The sequence below is a fragment of the Drosophila suzukii genome, chromosome 2R (assembly GCF_043229965.1).
Source record: "Drosophila suzukii chromosome 2R, CBGP_Dsuzu_IsoJpt1.0, whole genome shotgun sequence".
Taxonomy (NCBI): domain Eukaryota; kingdom Metazoa; phylum Arthropoda; class Insecta; order Diptera; family Drosophilidae; genus Drosophila; species Drosophila suzukii.
The window spans coordinates 17,186,853-17,202,382 of NC_092081.1; the positions used below are offsets into that span (position 1 = coordinate 17,186,853).

The following is a 15,530-nucleotide window of genomic DNA, read 5'->3' on the forward strand; positions in this document are numbered from 1 at the left end:
AACACTGGAGGACACTGCAGATTCAAATGTTTAATTTTTTAAATGCGGAAAATGCTAAATATAGAATTTTTAGATTCAGACTAAATGAAATCTCGTTGAAGTTGAGAACTTAAAGCAAAACAAATTTTAAAAAAATGAAGAGTAAAGTTTAGATGTGGATTTCTAGAGTACAATAAATATTGATTGATACTTTTAATATTAAAATTAAAGCACAATATCTCATAGGGCTGCCACACAGTCAAAACTTGAATATTCCATTAGTATGGTGGCAACGCTTCGACTTCGACAAACCATTTGTTGTGAATGGTCTACTCCCCATTATTTATAGTAAATAAAGTTGACTTGCATCGAATAATGCCATGTCAGGTGAGTGCTCCATGTCCGTGGGCCTGAGCGTTGAGTAACGACCAACTGTAGTGTTCATCCAGGATGAGGAGACTTACCCGGAAGCCCACGTGGAGCATGCAGTTTCCTCCGGGAATGGAGCTGGAGGACAGGAGTTTCTCTACTGCGAGAGCTGCGGCAACGTCTACGAGGACAGCGAAGCGTACGCCCGCGATCACAGTGGTCAGCCCGGCACCTGCGGCGGCGTAAAGGAAGAATTGGAGTTCGTGGACCAGATTGCAGGAGATATCGTTTTGGAGGAGGTCGACGACGAGGACATCGTCGATGCGGACGTGCCGCTCTGGGAGCTGGTGGAGGAGGTTCCGGGCGACAGCAGGGTCGAGCAGGATGAGGCAGAGCCCTGCCAGTCCGATCGCTACTTTTGCTACGACTGCCACAGCATTTTCGAGAACCGCAGCAGTGCCGAGGAGCATGTATGTCCGCAGGCGGAATCCGGGGCAGGTTCCAGCCAGCAGGTCAAAGCAGAGTCCAAAGCACCCGTCCGCCGAAAATTGAGCAGTGTTAGTGCCAGGTCGGGCCAAAAAGATGCATCCTCGGTCATTAGCTGCGGGATCTGCAACACAGTGTTCAGTTCGGAGAAGTTCCTAAAGTTCCACATGCGGATCCACGACAGTCGCGCGTCCAAGAGCATTCAGGACGCCCTTCCCGTGGGCGCCCATCAGCAGTACAGCGAGCTGGATCAATTCTATTGCGAAATCTGCAACAAGAGGTGGGTTCATTTGGTACAAGTTATGAAGAACAATATCACGGCATTTCTCCATCCAGCTTCGATGAGAACCTTTTGGCGGTACACAAACAGATGCACCAGCAGACCACCAACGAGATTATGTGCAGCATCTGCAACCGAAAGTTCGAAGACAACGTTACCTACCAGATGCACCAGAAAATCCACGAGAAACCTCGCGAGACCGAGACCTCCAGCAGACTGAACCAGCGTCCTACTGTCGTCGACAAGGAGAAGCCCGGGTTTCCCTGCCAGTACTGCGAGCGGGTGTTCACTCGTCCCTTCGAAAAGGTCAAGCACGAACGGGTTCACACGGGTGAGAAGCCCTACGCCTGCGAGGTATGCGGCAAGACATTTCGTGTGTCCTACTCGCTGACCCTTCACCTGCGCACCCACACCAACATTCGGCCGTATGTGTGCACGGTGTGCAACAAGCGGTGGGTAAAAACAAAATGAATCTCTTTTTATTTCAATTAATCAATTATTATTTTAGCTTTAAATCGCATCAAGTGTACTCCCATCACCTGCGCATCCACAGTTCGGAGCGGCAGTTCGCCTGCGATGCGTGCCCCAAGTCATTTCGCACCTCCGTACAGCTGTACGCCCACAAAAACACCCACACCAAGCCGTACCAGTGCGCCGTGTGCAACCGCCCCTTCTCCTCGATGTATGCCGTCAAGAATCACATGCTGACCCACAAGGACGACAAGAGAAAAGGAAGTACCGGCGCTAGTACGCCGACCCTTAAGAGCGGACAGCCTGCAAAAAGCCAGGCAGCTGGCAAGTTCTATTGCAGCACTTGCGGAGCTGAGTATGCGCGTCTCTTTGCACTGCGTCTGCACATGAAGTCGGCCCACGGTGTCGTGGAGGATGCGGCCTTGCGGGAGGAGGATCCCTCCTCCACAACTGAAGAAGTGCAAGCCGTCGAGACCGATGACTCCGAGACTGCGGTGCTTATAGCAGCCGCCGAGGCAGACGCCGCCTATATTAATGCTGTGGTAAACGACGTAGACGTTGTGGGGTCTGTTCCCACCTACGAGGAGTGCGTCGAGGTTGGTTTCTATATGCATTTAACTGTCCTACCACACTTTTTCTGATCTCGATTTTTTCATATTACAGTTTGACGTGGATAATTTTCACAGCGAGGAGATTATAACGGATTGGCTTAAGTAGCGTTTAAATTTATACTCCGACTAGCGACTGTTATAGCAAATATATAATAAGTTCTTCTTTGGAATCCGATGCGTGGTTGGTTTGCAACATTGGCGGGAATAATTTGAGGTCCATCTCTTCTAGTTCAGTTCGATGTTGATCATTTTCACAGACTAGTTACTAAATAATTGTGTTAGAAATTGTAAAAACTTTATTGGGATCATAACTGGCGTGTAACAAGTAAATATATTGCTGGCGTACAATGAGACCAGTCCGTTGTGTTAGCTGACGTACAGGGATAAATTAAGGGCGAATATTTAACTACAACTAATTGTACAACCTTAGACTAACAGAACGTGTGATTGGTGTGCAGCTTGGGCGGGTACCTACTCCTGGTCGCCCGCAGCCTCGTCTTCCTGCTCCTCCTCGCTGTTGTCCTCGTCGCAGATCTCCTTGAGGACCTCCACAAGGTTCTTGGCCTCGTCCAGTTCCTGGCGCATTGTGTCCATCTCCTCCTCTAGCCCCTCGATGCGCTCGTGAAGGTGCCGGTTCTCGGTGAGAGAGTCCTCCAAAGCCAAGCGGCGCTGCTCGGCCAGCAGCTTGTAGTAGTTCTCGCCGGGCTCGGCCTCGCTTGTGAGATCCTCCGCTGTGATGGGCTTGTCTGCACTACTGCTGAGCGTGGCCTCCGCCTCTACATCGGTCTGAGTGTCCGCGTCCCTCGTCGACGTCGCCGGTGCAGCGGTGGCCGTGTCCACGCACTTGCGCTTGCCGTATTTGGGCGCGACATGGACGCCGGCCTTGAGGCGACTCAGCTGATCCACGATGGAGGCGCGCCCGGAACCAGTGAGGTTCTCCTTGTCGTTGACGTTGCCCTGCAGGGGCTTCAGGGTTTTGCGCTGCTGTTTAAGGTGCTCCTGCTGCTCGGCCTCGCTCTCGACTTGGATGTAGACCCTGGCAGCGCTCGAGGACATCTTCGGAGCAGTTTCTTTGTGATTTCGGTGGGTTCTGTGTTTCGGTTGTCGGGTGGCAGCGCGTGTGCTATTTGCTAGCCGTTTGTTTATGCATTAATTTGATCTGCTCCGTTCTGCTCTATTCCACTCGTTGTAATGGCCGCCAAAAAATGCCGATGCCGCGTGCTGTTGTCCAACACTGTTTTCGGAAGGGCTGCATCGCACATTACTCCGTCTCTGTTCTTCGTGTCACGACTATCGTGTTGTCACATGAGTGCGCCAATATTTCAAAAATGTTATTTTTAAAACTTGTTAATATTACTTTAAATCAATATTAAAATTGTTAGATAATAAAAAAACCTATCGGTGTTGTGCGATTTACACATTACCATCCTCCCGCTGTGTATTATTGTTCGGGGTTTGCATCTCAATCTCCTCGGATATCCGGTTAATCAGGCTGTTCAACTTGTCCCTCAAGGGCCGATTAAAGAATCCAAACTACCGAGGATATAATATCAATAAAAACAAGAAAGGAAGTTAACTTCGGCAAACCGCAGTATACAAACCCTTGCAGTTATAATTATTAGATTTAGAAATACAAAAAAAATGATATTCCCAATAGTATAAGATAATATGTCAAAAAAACACCGAAGCTATAATTTGTTTCATATTATTTTTCCACCATTTTTCCGATCGCAGTGGCAGCGATATGATTTAGTCGTCCGATTTTAATAAAATTAAATTCGAAACTCAAATAAATTAAAAAATGTTATTTCCAAGCGTAGGAGGTTATATGTTAAAAAACACCAAAGCTATAATTTGATTCATATTATTTGCCCACCAATTTTCCGATCTTACTATGGCAGCTATATGATATAGTGGTCCGATTTTAATAAAATTAAATTAAAAATTCAGAACTAATTAAAAAATATAATTTCCAAGCGTAGGAGTTTATATGTATAAAATCACCAAAGAAATAATTTTTTAAAATTTTTTTTTCCGATTATTCCTCTGGGAGCTATAAGATATAGTTGTCAGATCCGGCTGGATCCGACTTAAATACTACCTGCACAAGAAATAAGACTCTTGGGAAAGTTTCAGCCCGATAGCTTTAAAACTGAAAGACTAGTTGGCGCAGAAACGGACGGACAGACGGACATGGCTAGATCGACTCGTCTAGTCATGCTGATCAAGAATATATATACTTTATGGGGTCGGAAAACGTCCCCATAATACCCTCTGCAAGGGTATAAAAATTCATCCAAAATTTAAACAAAATACATGTGTTGAATGTCAGTAAAGTAATGTAACAAATTGTTCGCCTCACAATTACATTTGCCTATGTAGCTTAATTCGAGGTTGTTGGGAAGATAATCTAGGGTCGATTCGACACAACAGAAGAATATACATATGCCTCGAAAATCAAGTAACCCCTTATAAACACTCATTTAGACAAGCTGTTGTCGCAGAAGAGGAAGTACTTATTCGTTAGTTGTCGGGGCTTTAATGGAGTTTATCCAGAACATTAAAGTACTTTTATTTAAGTATAAGTAGTTCACTCTAACAACCGTTAAGAATTTGAAAATCAATCAGCGAAATCGACCATATCTAGTTCTACGAGAATCGCGATTACTGTGATACTTCCGCCAGGTGGCAACCCCGGTCACGTCACGAGGACACGAAGGATAAACGGGCGATAAGAGAATAGCCGATAAGAGCTCCACCCAGTCGCAGAAAACATGTAAATCCCGAAGTAGCGGAAAGAAATCGTTAAATTTTTTTATTTTCCACTCGCAACACATCCACCGCACCCCCGCCCGCGCCACCGAGGACCAGTCGCCGCAAGATGGACCACAACGAGATCTCCATGAGCATGGACGTCAAGCTGGATACACACGACAAGCGCCCAGTGGCGCTCCGCTACAAGACGTGGACCCGCTGCCAGGTGAAAATCGAGGCCATCAAGTGTGTGCCCTGCTTCCTGCGGCTCACCTTCCAGGCCCAGGAGACGGAGGGTCAGGAGTTCCATCCCGCCAAGCCCATTAGTGTCTCTGTGAACGTTCCGGGCGTCAGCCTCAGCCTGGCCACATCGCGCACCAAGCAGCACTCCTATGGGCTCTTCTGGACGCAGAACCGACGCGATTGCTTCATATACTTTGCCCTGGAGACAGAGACCTCCTGCCGGCGCCACATGAAGTGGATGCGGAAGTCGATCAAGAACCTGGAGCTGTACCGACAGGTCTTTCTAGAGCAGCGCCGCCTGAGCAGGGGACCCGGCGCCCTTGGCCCACTGCCCAATCTGCCTGAGACCCTGGACGCAAGCGCTCTCTCGCCGCGCGTTTCGCAGATCTACGAGGAGATCTTTGACGGCAGCCGCATCTCCCGCGTCTCCATCGCATCGGGCATTTATGAGGAAATGAAGCCATCGGTTATGATGACGCCGTCGCCGCCTCCGCTGCCCGCACATCCACACCGCCAGCGCATCAACACCTTTGAGTGCGCCCAGCTGTGCGAGATTCCGCGCTCCAGCACCAATCCCGAGTCGGAGCTGGCCAAGAAGAAGAAGTACAAGAACATGCTGGACAGCCTGTTTGGTGGACAGCGCCAAAAGCGTTCCGGCAGCACCAGCGAGCTGGTGCATGAGCCCAACCAGGAGGAGGTACTGCCGCTCTACGAGAACGCTCCCACCCCGGAGCCAGTGCTCCCGGTTAGGCGCACATCGCAGTTAAGTAAGTCCCAACGCAACAGCTTTTCGAGTCCAGACCTCTCCAAGCTGAATTTCCTTGACACCTTCGGCGAATATTTCGGAGAACAGAACCACGAATCGAGCCTGGAACTTAACATCAGTCTGGATGAGTCGGCCATTGAACCGATCTCGCGGAATCAGATTATGGCACAGATCACCAGCAAACTGAGCACGGCGGACTCCCTGGAGAGCCTTAACGTATCCCAGCAACTGCCGTACAATTTCAACTTTTCCGCTTGCAACACTTCCACCATCAATCTGATCGGATCGCTCGGAGCTGTTCCACAGAGCAGTCTACTAAATAAAAACAAGATCGTGGAGGAAGATCTCACGGGATACTGCGTGATGGCGCCCATTTTAAAGGCAACGGTGAAAGAGCTGCCACCGCAGCCAGCCGGCAGTACGGTCTCCACCTCGTCCGGTTATTCCACGGGCTCCTACTGCTCCTCCACCAGCAGCTGCAACACGGAGGATCAGCCCACCAAGACGCAAATGCCCGACGAAAGTGCCATTTACGAGGCCATGCACGGTAGCTCCTTGAACAGTACTGTCGGAGCGGCTGCAGCTGGATTTGCGGAGCATCTGTACGAGAACCTGTTGGCGGTCAAGGCCGCACAAGAGCTGGAGGCACAGCCGCTTGGCCTTGGACTAAGCACCAGCACTCCCACCGAATCTCCCCTGGCGCCAGCTTTGCCGCAGAAGGGAACGCCCAAACAGAATACAATCCAGCAGAAGCCGGAGGAGGAGAACTACTACCAGACACCGAGGAAGTCGATAATCAGTGTGGACGAAAAGATACCCTCCTACTATCCCAACAGCTGTGACACGCTTAAGTCAAAGCGACGCAGTCCCTCCGACCATGGACCCAGTCTCAGGAACTTGGTCAGTACCAAGTTGCGACGCGAACGAAAGGAGAACCTCTACATTTCATCGCCCCAACAGATCATTGAACAGCGCCACAAGGCGGAGGCATCCACCATTTCATCATCATCATCATCAGCCAAGACTAAAATCTCAAACAAGAAGACTGCCGCCCACAAAATCTCAGAGAGCGTTTATGCCGTCACCCATCCAGTGAAACGCCCAAATAGCACAAATAGTAACAACACCCACCAAAACAACAACAATAATAATAATGAAGGCGTGGATGATGAGCTCCTGCACCTCACCATGCTGAAGAACATCGACTTCAAGTTCGACGACGGACAAGTGGCCGACGATTCTGAACAGGCAAAAGCGACGGTGGCTGCCCAGCCTAAGATGGAGAAGAAGTGCGAGGATGTCTTTCAGACGGCGGAGCAGGCCACTCGCCTTCTGCAGAAGTACGCCACGCTGGCCAAAATCGGTCATTCGCCGAGTAAGCCCAGGACAGTAGAAACCCCACCGGAGCCCATGATGCAGTCCGTGGCCACAACCAACGAGCTGCAGCCCGCGGGAGGCGCCATGAAGAAGTTTGCCTCGTTGCCACGCTTCAAGAAAATTGACTTTTCGCCGCTGAAGATGAGGCTCAACAATGTCCTGCAAAGAAATCCGCCGTCGCCGCAGCAGTAGCGAGGATCTCTCCGATTTCCGTATCAATGTCTAACACTTCGCTGTGGAAACACACTGCTTTTATGAATTTCGCTTTTTATGTTGTAGGTTCTTGTGAATGTGATCTGCCCAACACTCTTGTGTTAGTTGGACAAGTTGATGTCATCAGCTTATTATTATGTTATCCGAGTATGTAATACGCTTTTCCCACGATGCACTTAGTCTTAAGCCTTATAGGTTAATTTTGCTTTGTCAAAGGTATTTAAACGAATCATATCCGGCTCCACTTGAGGAGCCCACTAGTATTACTGTTGTGAACTAACGATGGATGTCTAAGATTTATACATATGAATATGCTCAATTATGGAAATTTACAAAACGCTTTTATACGAATTAAAGGAAAACCATATTGTTGACTTATTTAGGCGCCTCGTTGTTAAAAAGAAACTAAATTTAGCTAAACAAGTTTTAATTTTATACAATTATATTATAAACGAAATCGAGCTGGCGCCGTTACTGATATTTCGGGACGGCGTAAGCTTAGAACTACGCTTTTTTGGCTTCGCATAACATATCAAAAATAAGTAATCCAACGATTAAGTGCTTAAACATAGCATAACCAAAGCTCAATTGTACCGTGACTAAAACGTAAGCTTACAAATAAATAATGCCGCAAAAGAAATAAACTTTACAACCAACTAAAAGCACTACATTTTTTAAAAAACGATCTTTATTTCCTTACTGCCTCAACTATAAACCATGGGTCGTCGCTGTTCGTGTATAAACTCCTGCTCCACCCGCGAGTCTTTGGGCACCACATAGAAGAGCAGGGCCCCGCCGGAAACGAAGAATCCCTTCTCAGCGATGATCTCGGCGAGCTGCTTCTCTTCAGACACCTTGTGGACGCAACCCACCTTGCGGTTCTCGTAGTACACGTGCACGTTGCCCAGTCGGTAGCTCTGCGTCTTATCGCAGGGCAGTGGTTCGTTGAACAGCGTCGTCAGGCAATCCCGCATTGTAGCTGTCTCCGGCAGCTGCTGCTGGAAGTCGCTGAACAGAAACTCCGGATAGGAGAACGCGGCGGGCCAGACCAGCGTGCTGCCGTCCTCGTCCAGGTGGACTGGGTGGTCCTCTAGTGGCAGGAACTTGGGGCGGAGAAGCTCTTCGCTCAGCGTGGCCTTCTTTCCCACCTTTTGATCGTCGAACTTTATGGCCCGCTGCTCAATGGCATCGCGCAACCTGTGAAAGCGGGTGAGACGACGCTTGGCCTCGGCAGCCTCCTTGCGCTGGTTGCGCTCTATCTCAAGCTGCGGAAATTCGAAGGGGTTAGGTGGATTCACATTCAGCTGGATAACCTAATCTCACCTTCTTCATCTTGTTCTTGTGCAGCAGCGCGTTAGCCTCCTTGTGGTCTACGTCCACCTCGAGCAGCTCCTCGCACATCTGGGTGCACACGTCGAACCTCTCCAGCTCGTAGGCGCACTGTGCTGACCTCCATCGTGCCTTGGTGTAGTCCGGCTTGTAGAACAGGGCTCTCTGTGCGTCGCTCAGCGAGGATCTGTAGTTCTTGATGAAGTAGTGGGCGGCCGAGCGATTGTTGTAGAGCACGGCCAGGACGTCGGGATTCTCCGACTTGGACTTGATGCCCTCGGTGAAGCTGTAGATTGCCATGCGGAACTTCTTATGCTTCATGTAGAAGTTGCCGTCCTCCTTGTAGTTGAGCGCCAGTTCGTCGCGCGTGTTCTCCTCCGGATCGTACTTGAGCTTCTGCAGACCCTCGAACATCGGGTGCACGTCGTCGCCTGGCTGCGGAGCACGCTTCATGAAGAACGGATGCTTGTCCATCTCCTCCTGCCACCGGTCCTCCGGCCAGCCCTCCTCATAGCGCTTCTTCTCCAGGCCATCAATGAAGGCGTCCAGTTCGGCGTCCAACTTCGCCGCCAGCTCCAGACGCTCCTCATCCGTCCAATTCCGTTGCGCGGCCAGTTCCTCCATTGGTTGGTCCAATTAGAAAGAGTGTGACCGCAGACGGACCGTTAGAATATACCAGTTGGCTTTTGGGAATAAGTCGAACACATTTTTTGAATTTTTAGGTATTCTATTTTAAGTTTTTATTTTGCACGGATACAAGAAGGATATAAAGGATATAGCAGTATAGTGGGAAATATTAAAATATCAGTTTTTAACTGTCCGAGGGTGACCGTATGCCGTAAAAATACTGTTCGTGAGTTCTGCCACCCCCATAGAGTCATCGATGTCTATCGATAAGCTAACCAGTGTTGAACAAGGCCCGCGCACAGACCCTCCATTGGCAGAGACGCGACTGAGCTGAGACACAAGTTGGCAGAGACGCGACTGAGAAATAAAATTAAAACGTCGACGTTCCTTCCTCGCAGAAGAAACCAATCAAAATAAAAACAAACAGAGCGTGCGTTCGCGCCAAATACTTAACGACAATTAGCAAACGAAAGAAACAAAGTGAGTGTCGTCGGGCAGCGAAAGCCCGAGTGCTGGGACTTAGACTGGGATCGGGATCCACATATCCACACAATCCCGTTTCGTTTCTTGCTAAATTAACGCTTGTTTCCCTCCCGTCTCGTCCACCACCCCCCAGTGCATACCCTCACGGCGGCCATCGAGATGGACAAGCTGGATGCCAATCTCGAGCAGCAGTTTGATCTCAATCTCATCGAGGCTGTGAAGCTGAACCCAGTGATATACGACAGGTCGCACTACAATTACAAGCACTTTGTGCGCAAGGCCCAGACCTGGAAACAAATAGCCGAAACTCTCGGTGTGCCTGGTAAGTGAAATTCGGCTGGTTTTGGCTTTTGCTACGGGTTTTCTGCTTTCTGTCTCCAGTCCGTGCCCCAACCAGCCAATTGATTAATTCTCTGAGGGTCGGAGCGTGACGGGGACGGGGCAGAGAAGAGAGGCGAGACAAGTCAGTCGACGACGACAGAAAACGACGCAAAAGTGAACGGCGACGCGACGCAGTAGCTGGCTGATGGTTGTGAAATACCAGGGGCGCATCTGCAGGTGGAGGGTGGGTCGCAAAAACAGTCAAATGTTAAAGCAGCTTGATTTACATTATTTAAGTGCTTTCCTATACATTACAATTGCTTAAGGTTATCAAATTTAAAAAGGGCTGTTCGGGGAATAGTTTTCTACAAGAAATGATTCAAAATCAAAATTTAATACTCTCGATCTGCTTTGTTTGCAGTCACGCACACCAAATTCTAAACTAGGCTCATGATTTTTGCTTCATTTCAAGATAAATTTTATAATTATGGCCCCGTTTGGGCGCTCGAATTCCGCCCCTGGCTGCTCTGTCGGTGTAAAAACCTCTGTGGCAGTGTGCTCAGTCGATATTTTTGAAGTTGCTGTACTTTGCCGTCGCGTCGCAGTAGTTGTCTCGCTCGCACAGCTGCCATTCTGCTTGCGCCAGCGTTTATTTTCGTACACTGCGCTGCCTCGGTCTCGGTCGACAGCTGACTCGCTCACACACGCTCGTATGTACTCATGCATACAGTGCCGGGCAAAAGTATTTGCACAGCAGATTTTGTTTAATTAAAAAAATAGAATTTCATAAAAAATGGGTTTTATTTGAGAATTCTGGCAAAAAGTGTTCATCACAACATTTTAAAATACGATATATACTTTAAAATAATTAAGTATACAATTTCACCTTCCTGTTAAAAAAGAAAGTTACATATTCCACCTGCGTTAATACTTTAGGGCCGCACTGTAGATACCGGATACCAAACAGGCAGCTTTCGTTTCGTTTTTATGAGTATACCAACAAAATGTACCGTTCACTCCACCCCCTCGACGGCCTTTGATCGAACCCTAAATTTTCGCCTATATCGTGGCACCTTTTCGGCTTTCGATTATGCAAGAAGGTGGCTCGAAAGCTGGAGTTGCAGCCAAGTCGACCCCGCAGCAATGCTACAGGTTTCCGTCTCCGGGCAGAGGCCGCGGGCAGCGGAGGAGGAGGAGGAGGAGCGGCGGTCGAAGTCGGCAATAACCAGTCGGCGACGACGTCACCGTCACGTCAACGTCTCTGCTGGCGCTGGGAAACTGCTGCCTTCCTTCTGCCACCGCCGCTGCCTCTGCCAGCGGTTTGTTTTGGTTTGCGATTTGATGCTTCTAGCAGATGCGCTCTCAGGGGTGGGTTAGATGGTACAATAGTTCTGGTTCAGTTCTGATAGTAGTCCAGAAGTCTCAAGTTGCTCCTGCAATAACAACGGAAATCGCAGGTGTGAAGCAACAGGGCGTCGATAAAAAGAACTAAGGAGATTACAAGCTTTGAAATGGGAGAACGATTTTGTATATGAGTAATTTTCAAGGCAACGATGATTCAGTACAAGTACAAAAATATATAGGAGTACTAGAACTTGAAATTATTTCCAATAATACTTTTCTCTTTTTTAATTTTTGGTATACGTAGTTGCAGCCCGATATCATAGAGATCGCTTTTAGACTGAGAGAAACTTTTTTTAAGAGCACTGCTCTCAACTTTGTATAGTCCAATAGTAAGCAACGTTTATTTTTAAACGTGTTAACCAAAGCCGTTGAAATTAAGTTGTTCATTTTATCTATTTCATTGCAGAACAAAAATGTACCAAACGCTGGAAGAGCCTGCGCGACAAGTTCGCGCGCGAAATGAAACTGTGCCAGGAATCACGCTGGCGTTACTTCAAGCAGATGCAATTCCTGGTTGACTCCATCCGGCAGTACCGAGAGTCGCTGCTCGGCAAGTGCGCCAATGGCAGTCAAAACGCCAGCCAGGTGGCCGATCCTTCGCAGCAGCAACAGGCACAGCAACAGACCGTCGTGGACATATTCGCACAGCCCTTCAACGGCAGCGCCACAACCTCGGCTCAGGCCCTAACCCATCCGCATGGTACGTCGTTTTTCCCCTGGCCATCTGAGAACACCACTAAATTCTCTAATCCCTTACAGAAATCACCGTCACTAGTGACGCACAGCTGGCGACTGCCGTGGGCAAGGACCAAAAGCCATACTTCTACGAGCCGCCGCTCAAGCGGGAGCGCAGCGAGGAGGAGCACAGCGACAATATGCTCAACACTATCAAGATTTTCCAGAACAACGTCTCCCAGGCGGTCAGCGCCGAGGACCAGTCGTTCGGCATGGTTGTCACGGACATGCTCAACACGCTGGGCGTGCGACAAAAGGCCGAGGCCAAGGTGCACATCATTAAGTATCTGACGGACATGCAGTTGTTGGCACAGCACAACAAGTACTAACTGTCGGGCGGCTGTCACCGGCAGCTGCTGCAGCTGCTCCAACTGGAGAGCGTTCTGCCCTGAGATCAAACGAGAACGGACCGACGGCCACCCACATCCACACAGGCCTGCGGTCCTGTGCGGTCATTTTCTTTAGTTCATAGATCTTAAAGTCAAACTACAGAATAACATTAGACGTAACTCCCCACTGCGTATACCCATAACGCGTAATTATACTTCCCCGAGCCCAAACGTAGACAAACATATATATTTATATGCTTAGTTGGCCCCATAATCGGTGATTCAATTCGCGCCCAGTTCTCAGCTCTGTACAAAAGATAAATACGATTGAAAAATAGCGATCCTAGAATTATGAGTAGTTTGTTAAACGACCGTGGAAACACTTCAGCGTATTGTAAATTTTTGACTACGATTTAGTTGTAACTTGCCATCGGGTCTTAGCTCTGTAATTAAGTACACACGTAAAAGTTATTTTAATTTTATAAGTTCTGTTGTAATATGCTGAAAACGCTTGAAAGATACTTTGAAAGGCTTTAATTAAGGATGTCAAAAGGAATCATTAAACACCTTTTTTCATAGTGAGCGCATATTACACACTTTACACGGATAAAATCGAAATAGTTGCCGGCAACGCAAGTTGCAAAACCATTTTCAATGATTAATTGTGCAATTATTTGGTATTAAAAGAAACATTTGAAAAGTAACCGACTTGTTTCAATCTGAGTGATGTGGCAACGCTGCCAACCAGCGGTATAAACAGAAACAGCTGATAGAGCTAAGGAACAATTTTATGTAATTGAAATGGCCACGAAAACGGAAAATGCTGACTCAAAATCAAGCAATTCAAAGGACACACTAGACGACACGTGGGCAGTAAGTATTTGGCTGCATGATTGGACACGGAATTCAGGAATCGTCCTTTCAGATTCGCCCCTGTCACCTGTACAAAGAGGAGTACGACGACTGTACGAGCTTCAAGGCCCGCTTCCACCAGTACTTCATCTATGGCAAGGACACAGACTGTTCCCAGTGGCTAACTGACTACCGGAACTGCGAGAGGTATCAGGAGTCCAATGGCAACGATGTTGCCGCCGGAAAGGCGGTGATCAAAAGCGAGGAGGAGCGCCGACGCATCCGATTGCGTGCCCATTTCGCCAACGACACCTGGGAAAAGCGGAAGCAGCCACCGCAGGATTGGGCCGCTCCACTGCCCGACTGGATGGAGAAACGCAACGAGAACACCTATCTGGAGCTGAAGCAGAAGGAGCTCTCTGGCCAGGCTGCGCCCCAGGGAGAGGATCGGTCACTGTGTGCGATCATGTGAAAATATAATCGTAGTTAAGAAAAAATGATGTAGTTTAACTGTCATTCATGAATTCCAGGGCCTTGGCAATGGTTTCAAACAACTATAAGACCAAGTTCATAATGGTCTGGCAGCACTTCAATCAGCTGTCTTAGTCCCTTTGTGTTTTGGACAGTGCTGCTACCTCTAGCTAAGCAATTTGTGTTAAAACTAGCTAAATCAAGCAAATGTTGCTAGGATAATTCATAAAATATAACAAAAAGATTTGAATACAACATCGCAAACACAAAAGGCCACCGTTAACATGATTTTTAGTTTATGTCATTTTAGTTTTAAATAAATTGTATATTGTAATTAAAAAGGTACCTTGTTTTCATTATTCCTGCAAAATAAACAAGCCTTAAAGTAGCTGAACTGGCATCACTGTTGGGCGACACCTCGAATACGGATATCTATCTTTTTTCGCATCCGCATCCCAACGCTCCAGCTTTGCCTAAAATGCTAAAGGGCAGCACACTGAAAGCCCTGGACGTCAGAATCCTACGGCCGCTTATTCAAACAAGGTCAGCAGGTAAATGCAAATTACATAACCCGAGGCAGACGCCAGACCCGTACTATTTTGATAGCAAAATTGTCCGTGCCACTCAGATTGATCTTCTCCTGTTGCAGTGGAGGCCACCAGCGCAGTTACTCCAACAGCATCCACAGGTCCTACATCACCTTCAATGATTTCCGCAACAAGCACCGCTGGTACACCAAAAAGGAGCTTGTGGGGTGAGTACTGCGCATGATGAAATCATCCGCTGAGTATTTACAATCCATATCCATATGGACACGCACAGGTACTCCATGCAGGACATGTACAGCGTGGTCTCCGACGTCAGCAACTACCACAAGTTTGTGCCGTATGTGAAGCGCTCCCACGTCCACAGCCAGGAGAAAGGAGGCTTCAAGGCGGACCTTATTGTGGGCTTCCCGCCGCTCAGCGAGTCATACACCTCGCAGGTCACCCTGGTGCCGCCCAGCTTGGTGAAGTCAGAGTGCCACGATGGACGCCTGTTCAACTACCTGCTGAACGAGTGGCGATTTAGTCCGGGACTCAAGGACATACCCAACTCGTGCGTGCTGGACTTCAAGGTCTCCTTCGAGTTCAAGTCACTGCTGCACAGTAACGTGGCCAACCTATTCTTCGACCTTATCTGCGACCAGATGGAGAACGCGTTCATCGAGGAGGTGCGTCGTCGGAGCGGCCCACCCTCGATCCGCTCGCACGTGCTCACCTCGCAGCGATCTTGACCAGGGGGAGTGGTAGTCTTTTTTAGTGATTTAAGTAGAACTTGTGTACATTGCGTTGACATACCTCTTTGTTAGAACAATTAACCAAATTGTAAATAAATTGTCTATCGATTTGTGTATAAACGGACAGCCAAAAGGTACCTCTACCGACCAG

At 48.4% G+C, this 15,530-nt stretch overlaps 7 protein-coding genes across 13 annotated transcripts; 5 read left to right on the forward strand and 2 right to left on the reverse strand.

The window, feature by feature from the left end:
- Nucleotides 1-210: 210 nt before the first annotated feature.
- Opbp (Optix-binding protein) lies at nt 211-2,371 on the forward strand. 2 transcript variants are annotated; one of them, XM_017080393.4, is made up of 5 exons: nt 211-366; nt 418-1,114; nt 1,171-1,566; nt 1,623-2,181; nt 2,249-2,371. In XM_017080393.4, the coding sequence occupies exons 1-5, from the start codon at nt 360-362 to the stop codon at nt 2,300-2,302; spliced, it is 1,713 nt and encodes a 570-aa protein (XP_016935882.3). In that variant the 5' UTR covers nt 211-359; the 3' UTR covers nt 2,303-2,371. The 2 variants fall into 2 exon arrangements, with proteins under 2 accessions (XP_016935882.3, XP_016935881.3); XM_017080392.4 differs by having other exon boundaries at nt 257-366; nt 429-1,114.
- Nucleotides 2,372-2,469: 98 nt separating this feature from the next.
- Nucleotides 2,470-3,411, reverse strand: geminin (geminin DNA replication inhibitor). Its single transcript, XM_017080394.4, has one exon. It carries the CDS (start codon nt 3,250-3,252, stop codon nt 2,668-2,670), a length of 585 nt encoding a protein of 194 aa, XP_016935883.3. The 5' UTR covers nt 3,253-3,411; the 3' UTR covers nt 2,470-2,667.
- Nucleotides 3,412-4,908: 1,497 nt separating this feature from the next.
- Nucleotides 4,909-7,927, forward strand: sced (scrambled). The gene has a single exon (XM_017085367.4). It carries the CDS (start codon nt 5,078-5,080, stop codon nt 7,526-7,528), a length of 2,451 nt encoding a protein of 816 aa, XP_016940856.4. The 5' UTR covers nt 4,909-5,077; the 3' UTR covers nt 7,529-7,927.
- A 288-nt stretch (nt 7,928-8,215) lies between these two features.
- Nucleotides 8,216-9,526, reverse strand: Dpit47 (DNA polymerase interacting tpr containing protein of 47kD). Its single transcript, XM_017085368.4, has 2 exons — nt 8,873-9,526; nt 8,216-8,814 (listed from the first exon to the last, which is right to left on the reverse strand). Exons 1-2 carry the CDS (start codon nt 9,500-9,502, stop codon nt 8,254-8,256), a joined length of 1,191 nt encoding a protein of 396 aa, XP_016940857.3. The 5' UTR covers nt 9,503-9,526; the 3' UTR covers nt 8,216-8,253.
- Nucleotides 9,527-9,813: 287 nt separating this feature from the next.
- On the forward strand, nt 9,814-13,481 carry Adf1 (Adh transcription factor 1). 3 transcript variants are annotated; one of them, XM_017085370.4, is made up of 4 exons: nt 9,815-9,985; nt 10,122-10,310; nt 12,120-12,413; nt 12,473-13,481. In XM_017085370.4, coding segments are annotated over exons 1-4 (789 nt in total). In that variant the 5' UTR covers nt 9,815-9,984; the 3' UTR covers nt 12,778-13,481. The 3 variants fall into 3 exon arrangements, with proteins under 3 accessions (XP_016940860.1, XP_016940859.1, XP_036670038.3); XM_017085371.4 differs by having other exon boundaries at nt 9,814-10,310; XM_036814143.3 differs by lacking the exons at nt 9,815-9,985; nt 10,122-10,310 and adding an exon at nt 11,649-11,766.
- Nucleotides 13,482-13,488: 7 nt separating this feature from the next.
- On the forward strand, nt 13,489-14,441 carry LOC108017888 (synaptic plasticity regulator PANTS). The gene is made up of 2 exons (XM_017085057.4): nt 13,489-13,650; nt 13,703-14,441. Exons 1-2 carry the CDS (start codon nt 13,579-13,581, stop codon nt 14,099-14,101), a joined length of 471 nt encoding a protein of 156 aa, XP_016940546.2. The 5' UTR covers nt 13,489-13,578; the 3' UTR covers nt 14,102-14,441.
- A 44-nt stretch (nt 14,442-14,485) lies between these two features.
- LOC108018157 (coenzyme Q-binding protein COQ10, mitochondrial) lies at nt 14,486-15,503 on the forward strand. 4 transcript variants are annotated; one of them, XM_017085625.4, is made up of 3 exons: nt 14,486-14,643; nt 14,750-14,854; nt 14,923-15,503. In XM_017085625.4, the coding sequence occupies exons 1-3, from the start codon at nt 14,579-14,581 to the stop codon at nt 15,374-15,376; spliced, it is 624 nt and encodes a 207-aa protein (XP_016941114.2). In that variant the 5' UTR covers nt 14,486-14,578; the 3' UTR covers nt 15,377-15,503. The 4 variants fall into 4 exon arrangements, with proteins under 4 accessions (XP_016941114.2, XP_016941115.3, XP_016941113.2 ...); XM_017085626.4 differs by having other exon boundaries at nt 14,493-14,651; nt 14,923-15,271; XM_017085624.4 differs by having other exon boundaries at nt 14,495-14,643; nt 14,729-14,854.
- The last annotated feature ends 27 nt before the right edge of the window (nt 15,504-15,530 follow it).